Source organism: Oryza glaberrima, chromosome 2, assembly GCF_000147395.1.
Source record: "Oryza glaberrima chromosome 2, OglaRS2, whole genome shotgun sequence".
Lineage (NCBI taxonomy): Eukaryota > Viridiplantae > Streptophyta > Magnoliopsida > Poales > Poaceae > Oryza > Oryza glaberrima.
Genome location: NC_068327.1, coordinates 19,258,242 through 19,267,012, shown reverse-complemented (window position 1 = coordinate 19,267,012; position 8,771 = coordinate 19,258,242). Strand labels below are relative to the sequence as shown.

General features: G+C 39.3%; 1 protein-coding gene across 1 annotated transcript; it reads right to left on the bottom strand.

Annotated features, from left to right (window-relative positions):
- Positions 1-293: 293 nt before the first annotated feature.
- On the bottom strand, positions 294-7,827 carry LOC127762676 (probable sodium/metabolite cotransporter BASS4, chloroplastic). Its single transcript, XM_052287143.1, has 14 exons — positions 7,491-7,827; positions 7,288-7,387; positions 6,748-6,855; positions 6,610-6,677; positions 6,226-6,304; positions 6,038-6,096; positions 5,864-5,932; positions 5,180-5,293; positions 4,511-4,532; positions 4,350-4,417; positions 3,156-3,241; positions 2,523-2,652; positions 1,739-1,840; positions 294-1,661 (listed from the first exon to the last, which is right to left on the bottom strand). Exons 1-14 carry the CDS (start codon positions 7,683-7,685, stop codon positions 1,593-1,595), a joined length of 1,269 nt encoding a protein of 422 aa, XP_052143103.1. The 5' UTR covers positions 7,686-7,827; the 3' UTR covers positions 294-1,592.
- Positions 7,828-8,771: the final 944 nt, after the last annotated feature.

The following is an 8,771-nucleotide window of genomic DNA, read 5'->3' as shown; positions in this document are numbered from 1 at the left end:
TCTAATTAGCCCATGATCAGCCATAAGTGCTACAGTAACCCACATGTGCTAATAACGGATTAATTAGGCTCAAAAGATTCGTCTCGCGGTTTTCCGGCGAGTTATAAAATTAGTTTTTTCATTCGTGTCTAAAAAGCCCTTCCAACATCCGGTCAAACATCCGATGTTACACCCAAAAATTTTCTTTTCGCGAACCAAACAGGCCCTAATATGTAGAGCAATGCCAGGTTAGCAATCAGCAAGGTGTAAAGAAAAGCCATTGTGGTTTCTTACATAGTTTGCCTCTTGTATAATATGTAGCTTGCCTCTTGTTTAGGAAGTTTAGAGTGACAAATAACCGGTTTTGTGATTTAAGAAGACAAATAACCGGTTTTGTGATTTAAGATAAAAAGGGACTTCCGTGAGAATTTGAGCGCCACAAATAGACTCTACCTTATCAATGACGGTGTGCACGGAAGGTTTCTCAAACTCATGGTTCTATATATCTGTATACATTTGATGGTAGAATTAGTTTCAAAGAATGTCAGCCTGTGTAATAATCTCAATGGATCACAATATCATGTTTGCAATAGAAGATACGATTTTAAATTTATTAGGTGAATGCAATTTAGTATGTAAACTTGTACAATGTTTGTTTTGGTGCACGATCATTATCTAGTTCGGACCAAAATAGCTTGGCATGGTTAATTTTATCAAGTTGATGTTGATTAGAACTATGACATACACGCATGTAGTGAGTATATATAAAATATGCTATATATAATGAATTTCATTTTGTAACCCTATATTTTTCTCTACAATCACTATGCCTCATTATATCTTTTTATTAGACAAATGTATGTCTAAAGAGCAACCTTCTGAGATGTGTTTACGTAGTATCCTTATCAACATCTAAAACAAGATTACAAGATTAGCCATATAGTATCCTTTTGGCCTCGGTTAGCATACATCAGACGATTTCATGCCTATAACGAATATTTTACAAGTTCTTACACTATATTACACCCACCCAACAATTTGTGTAACAACAATGAAATTTACAATTTTTTATTTACCGTTCTAAAATGCATTAAGAATAGCATGCGTAGAATTTATATTATCCTTTTTATTCTATCAACCAAAACTACCGAGTGATAGAAAATGGAATACTCCCTCTAATTATACATATTTGACATTTATGACAAGATTCGATCAAACTTTAAAATTTTGACCATCAATAATTTCTCAAATACTTAGTTTAAAACATATATAAACATATATATACACACACACACACACACACATAGATTTGTCTCAAGAAGTACCACCATAATATCATAAACATATTCCAATATGAAATTGATGGCGAAATTTAAAAGTTTGATAGAATATTGTCCTAAACATTGCATATTTATGACTAGATGGAGTATAATTGATGCATAACAGAAAGTGCTCCATGGAAGCAACTCAATGAACTTTCTACACAAAAATAGTTTCATTGTTGTTTCCTACGGAATCATAAAAAACTAATATGCTGTAAACTCAAAGGGCATCGTTGCCAAACGATTTTATGTTACTTGCTACTTATTTTTTTTGTTTTACCCATTTTGAATTTATTTTGCATTAGCAAATTGTTGATCTCTTTGGCGCCACCAATTTACTATGATAGAGTCGATAATAATCTGCAAAAGGATTTATCCATCAAAAGCATTTCCTGATAGAAATAGAGAGACATCAAAACTACATCAGCAACAAGTACCTGGTTAATATGTGCAGCAACACATGGGATTACCAGCAACCCTGATTCTCCGAGAGCACCTCCAAGCTGCTCAACCACGGCAACCAGCACTGGCAATGTTTTCTACAGAGCATCAAGAAAGAAGTCAGTTAACTCAAGGGCCTAAAACATATATAACAATATCAGTGTCATGAAAAAAGAATGTAATAGCAACACACGAAAACGACTTATGAGGAGACTGCATGTAGCTCATAGACTAATCTGCATAACTAATCTTGTTTTAGGTGATGCATATCATGTCAAAATGACCACATGACACTGATTATGCATCCACATTAGCAAAATAAGCAACCAATGTACATGCATATTTGAGAAAATTTTAAAAGACACTAGCATGTAGATGTTATCTTGCAAAATAAGGTTCATAACAGTCCAACATGGCATCCCCAATCAGCGCCATGTGTGTGCATTCCATTGCGACAGTATGATTTGACCTTGAATGTGCTTAAACAATATTGGTGACTAAAGTGAGCAGTTATCGGTTCTATGGCCAAGATACACCTACCTTGTAAGTTGTCTTTTTACCTTGTATATTCACTCGACAAAAGAATGTGAAACTTAGGATAATCATATGTGTGCACTCATCAGCCAAGAAAGCCAGCATAAAAGAATTTAAAATTGCATTTCCTTAAGTACCTGGGATACCAATGCTCTAGCCAGCAATGGTAGTTTCCTAAATCCTAACCCCCAGCAAGAGGCAACATATCAAAAATATAATTTTCTGCTAATCAAAATAAAGACTGACCTGACTGGCCACTAAAATGACAGCTCGAGCATACTCATTCCTTGCAAAGACAGACACTCCTCTTTGTTCAAGACGTGACAAGATATGCAATGCTGCAGCATTGAAAGCCAACAGAGCAAAGTGCAAAAGCCTATTACAGGAAATATGCTTCTGTCAAATAATATACACAGCAGAAGTATATTCAAGGAAAAAAAAATATAGCACTGGTAGCAAAAAATTTAGTCTACTTAAGAGTGTCTGGATCCTATCTCCTAATCAAGCCTAAGTCTTAGCCATGCTTAGCAGTTTAGCACGACAGAAATTATCTCGTGCTAAACCCAAACTAACACTGTTAGCAAGAAAATAAATGTAATAGCATCACACTTTTTACCTAACACTGATAAGTGATAACACCAACATATGAGTATATGACTCTTATGTCAAAATTCTACAAATTAGAATAACTTTTCCATGCATGCCTTTGAGGACACAAGTAATAATAATACAAAATATGCTATCATGAAAACATGATGTCAAGGATACAAGTTCATACAGTAAACAGCAAAACAAAATCACATTAAAATATTATTTTGTTTTTAAATTCCATATCAGTATATCAAGATTTGCTATGACAAGATTACGAAATAAACGTACACTCCAACAGTGACAGCAACAGCAAAGGCTTTTGGTTGAACAGATAAGAGCAGTGATCTTGATCTGCTTACTTGTATCCATGGGACCTGCGAAACGAAGGCATTTCAAAATGCGTCCTACAAACATTGTGCATGCATAAAATTGAAATTGATTCGTCACTAAGGTGGTGTTCTTTTCTAATGAAGATGAAGTTAGGGCACGCAAAACAAGAAAGCCATTAGCTCATGATTAATTACGATTTAATTATTACAAACTTGAAAAATGGATTTATATGATATTTTAAAGCAACTTCTATATAGAAAGTTTTCGCATGAAACACACTCTTTAGCCGTTTGAAAAGCATGCTAACAGAAATCGAGGTAAAATCTGTATCTTAATCAGAAAAGAACACCACCTAACTAAAAAGGCAATGTAAGCTTAGGAGGAACAACGAAAAAGCATGCTAACAGATCATGCCCAAAACCGCTCAGTTCTGCTCTAGTTGAAATGATGTCTGTTAGGGTCCTCTCGCTCTTTGAAAAGTATTGCCTATCAAGTTCAAAATAAGATACAGTCCTTTCCAAACCGTACTAAAGAGCATCTACCAGTTCATTAGAATTGTAGATAACATCTTATTTGAGATTTTTTTTTTTCAGTTCATCAATTGACATGTCTTGATTTAGTGGATTATTTTCATCAATTGACGTGTCCTGATTTAGTGGATTTTTTTTCAGGTTGCATATTCATTGCTATTTCTCACTACCTTGAACTTACTATATGTTCCCTCTTTTCAAATTGCTACAAATACAAAGAAATTTCCTTTGTCCATGAGCCCTGTTTCATATTTCAAATCATTTATACATAATCTGGGTGAGCAAAATTTTTGGAGATAACCCATGAAAATAATTTATAGTATTCATGACATGTGTACATTTCTCTTTCTCCAAAGTAATAGACATTTGAAAATTTGATGCCAAAGCAGCTACAATACTAATAACTCCCTAGCTTGTCCACTGTCCACCCTCTTTCAATTAGTCGAGAGTTCATACATAAACTTATCCAACACATGCTTGAAACAGGAAACCATATTGAACCTTTTTTTTCTCTCTTGGTCCAAGTAAGCATCACCTTTATTATAACCTAATATTTTTTAAATTCAACAAATGCATGCAAGAAATGTATTAAACGAAATATTTTTCTATGTTAGAGACATACTAAGCTGAGAAGAATAGCACTTGTAACTGAAAAGCCCTGCTTATTTCCATCAACAAAGCCAGCAATACCTACATGGAAATAAATCAATAATAAGAACTAAAATTCAACAAACTGGTAATCTACAGTCAAAACTTTCTTCCGAAAGAAAGTAGATTGCATACCTTTTGATGTTTCTCGAGCAACCTGACAAACAAAAGACATCATAAGTGCCTTCAGTAAGCTTCCATCATTTCAAACTTGGACAGTAAAAAAAAAATGCATAGGTCTGAAGCATAATAATGAGAATGAAGTAATTAACAAAGAGTTAGAACTGCAACTCTCTATGGATGGACATTGATAGGGAGTACACTCAATATTCAGAGTTGGATGGAAACTAATGACAATGCATTCAAACGGAGAGCGGTTCAGTTAAAACCTATGAGCTTTCCTGCTATTTACTGTCATGAAATAAATGAACAAGGAACTCTATTGTCTTTTTAGGAATCTCTACTGTAAATTCTACTCAAACAGGTGGTGGCTAATAATGTAATCCTGCCAAAACCTTATTCAGACAGACCTCAATCCCAGCCCATCCACGTGGATAGGCCAGGGAAGGGAGCAGAATCGCAGCCTACCAAACAAGGGCTGAAAGTAGATCTAGAACACATTGGGCCTAAACAATTGAATGTTCATCAAAAAACCTGCTTATAATGTAAGGTAGTTGCATAGATATGGTGCAGAACAAGTCCGGGTATTATTTCATCAGAAAACTATAAAATCCAGAAAGAAGACAGGCACATAATTATGCATTCATATTAGCTATCTTGTGCAAGATAAGAAAAGCAACATACCTTTCCTAAAATAATGGGGATAAGAAGGGTTGTAACCAGACTTTTAAATAGTTTCTCTGTGGGCAAAGACACCCCAGCTCCAACACCAATGTACTTTGCAAGAGAAAGAGGTACCTAATTCCATGGTCACAAATAAATATGAACATATTTTACAAAGAAATAGGAGTTTTGGCTTTTGGAAAACAGGGAAAAAGTCATCCTTGATTATTATCTAAAAACAATAAGTTGATTGCTCAATGCTCATTATCTGAAAATACATACGAAGATTAATGCCAGAATTAGGAGGTTCAATGCTACTTGGAAGTCTCAAAGATAATTTGTTTCATAGTCAATGCTGGATTTTAGCCTACGGCCCAGGCAATGTTATAGATATGTTCAAGGTTCTACAGGGATGATGGATTGCAATCAAGTAACCATCTCTGATCAAGATAATTTCTATTTTTATCTAAAATAATATTTTCCTCCCATAATCAGTTCAGCTCAGGAGAAAAATAACTTGCTTCTCTAATGTTATTTTCAATACTAAAAAATATATATTACTTTTAATGGCATCAAACAAAACATTGTGTTGCAATGAATCAACAAAATTAAGTCGGTAGTTCGATAATGTGTTTATAAGTTGTTAGTTATAAGTAATGCTGGTAAGTGGTTCAGAAGACAAACTAGCAACAAAGCTTTGCTTACAATCATAATGCCCAGTAAGTTTGATATAGCCGTCATTGCGAGAGCAAGAGCAGTGTTACCACCAACAAGCTGCATAGCAGTGATAGAACTTGATTAAATTTGAATGCCTGGCTATATGAGAAAATATGCACATTATAAGCTATTAGTGAATAGAAATCTAGGAAAAGTTAGTACCTGAGTTAAGGTGACTCCACTTGATAATGTTGTTGGCATGCAACAAAACATAGCCAACCCTGTGAGATGTGTTGTCAATATCAAAGCAAACAAGCTATAAATAACATGAAGGCATGAGTTACTACATTGCAACAATAAATAATATAATAGGAACAGGGAAATGGGGAACACAATGAGAGCCAACATACCAGTGATAAATTCATGAGGGAAGAACTTAATTTGCATAATAAACTGAGCCAAAAAGGGTGTAAACAGCAAGATTGAGGCCTGCAAAAGAATGAAAATATGTACCAATAAATATTTAAGCAAACATATTTAGGCACTCGATAACAACATAAGAACTTGAATCTCGAACAAAAATCAGACAGGCAGCATGTGACCTCAGCTAAATAATTAAATGCTAGAAAGTAAATTGAATAATCAGTAGCATGAATGTGATATGCAACCCTATCCTGGACGGCTGGATCACAATGCAGCAAGCAAGAACTATTCTCAGCATAGATACATTTACAGATCAGAATAGTACTAGATCATACAGGTACAATTGTAATGGAACAAAAACTGGATCATACAAGTCCAAAAAGCCCTGCAGGCCAAGCTTCTAGTGCTGCACCAAGTTCCTTGGTTCGCAGAGTCAGTCCTATGCAAGAGGACGTCATTAGTGTGAGGTCATAGCACCACAAATATATGAATTGGGTTAAAACACTAACCTGAGATAAGGAATATCCCGAAGGTGCTGTACTTTGACAGTGAATATTTGTGAGCAAGGCATCCGAATGTAGGATCCATGAGGGCCAGAGCAATCCCAGCAATTAGAGCTTAACATAAGAAACACACAAGCTAAGAAAATATGTACTTGAGCTTGTCTGAGGGATGCACAGACACATCTACGGTATCATCTCCATTGCAAGTTTGCAGCATAGAGCAACTAAAAAGCACGTGCAGAGGAACTAACTAGTGCATAATTGGGTTCACAGAAACTTGTTGAATTTGGTAACTGGACCCGTCTACCCTAGCATTTCTCTTGTCTAATGAAATATCAGGGTAATTAACAAGTAAACTAGCTGGAGGTAATACTCCTATTGCATTACAATTTATGAGAATTGGAATTTCAATTGTTCCATGTTAGGCCGTGAAATTTCGCAACTCTACATCTACCTGTAAGGCACACTGCGTCCCACACACAAGTCCACCCAACAGCAGCAGCAATGCACGAGCTAGCTGAGATCGCGTAGAAGCAGAAAACTCACCTAGCGGGAGGAAGTTGCTACGCGCGAAGCCGACCAGCGCGGCTCCCAGCGAGGAAGACGCCGCCGCGGGCGCGGGGCGCTTGGCCCCATCAGCGCCATCCTGGAGGAGCGAGAGGGGGGCCACTCTCGGTCAGCAGCTGGAAGGGAACGAAGTTTACGGGGGCGAGGTGGGGTGTTCCTCGGTTCGGGGGGGAGGGCGTTACCGGCGAGGCTCCTCCGGCGGCGGCGGCGGCGCGCAGTGGCCGCAGGCGGCGGAGGTGCGTTGGCCCATGATAGGAGGAGGCGGAGGCGGAGGCGGTGGGCAGGCGGGGGTGAGGGGGAGCCCGGGGTGCACGGAGGCGGACGGGAACGGAGAGGACGGTCGACCGGAGGAGGCAGAGGTGGTGGGTGGTTACCATCGCGAGGCGGAGGCGGAGGAAGCAAAAGCCGGCGGCGACTGCCGTGTGTGTGGTGGAGCTCACTCAGGTGGGGAGGGATGCGAGAGAGCCGGCATAGTGGCACACGGCTAGATTCCTGGATCCCGGACGCTTGGAGTCGGATCCTCTGCCGTTTGGTGCATCACCCCGCGCCCCACCACTAATCTGAGGCCCCATTTGATTTCATGAAAAAAAAACGTAGGGATTCCAATAGTATAGATTTTACAATTTTTCTCCTATATAGCCCTTTAAAACAAGGGGCTGCTATACAATGGAATCCCGTTGGGACAGGATGATACCGGTTAGATATTAGGTCCTAATATCTCTGAGGTATCATGTCATGATACCTAACCTTTATCAGACGATACTTCTGAGGTATCAGGTGATACCTATAAGGTATCAGGTGATTCCTACCACGTATCATGTGATACTTGCGAAGTATCAGGTAAAATCTGTTAGGTATCAGGCGATTCCTAGCACGTATCAGATGATACTTGCGAAGTATCAGGTGAAATCTATCAGGTATCAGGCGATTCCTACCACGTATCAGGTGATACTAGCGAAGTATCAGGTGAAACATGTCAAGTATCAAGCGATTTCTACCACGTATCAGATGATACTTGCGAAGTATCAAGTGAAACATGTCAGGTATCTGGCGATTCCTACCATGTATTAGGTGATACTTCCAAGGTATCAGGAGCCAGGCACCAAAAGAATCGTCGCCGGTGATCCCACCGTTCACGTCTCACGTCGGAGCTTGTCACCGGCGGCGGCATCATCCACGGTCCACGCCGGAGATCGTCACCGGCACGGCCACATCCTCCGCCATCCACGTTCCACGTCGGAGCTCGTCGCCAGCGGCCGCGTCCTCCTCCGCCACGCCCCACGCCGGGCTCGTCGCCAGCGGCCGCGTCCTCCACCGTCCATGCCCCACACTGGAGCTCATCGCCGAGGCCGCGTCCTCCACCGTCCACACCCCCACATCATCAAGCGTTCGCATCGGCGCGGTCACAGGCGGTAGTGACGAGCAGGCAACGACCACGACCATGAAGCCATCATCATGTCGTC

Excerpts from the sequence above, each read along its gene's own strand:
- LOC127762676 (XM_052287143.1), bottom strand. The coding sequence starts at position 7,685 with ATGGTAACCACCCACCACCTCTGCCTCCTCCGGTCGACCGTCCTCTCC. Across the intron at positions 5,933-6,037 it reads GTGGAGTCACCTTAACTCAG|CTTGTTGGTGGTAACACTGC; the intron begins GTACTAACTTTT and ends ACTGCTATGCAG. Across the intron at positions 3,242-4,349 it reads GTGCTATTCTTCTCAGCTTA|GTCCCATGGATACAAGTAAG; the intron begins GTATGTCTCTAA and ends TTCGTTTCGCAG.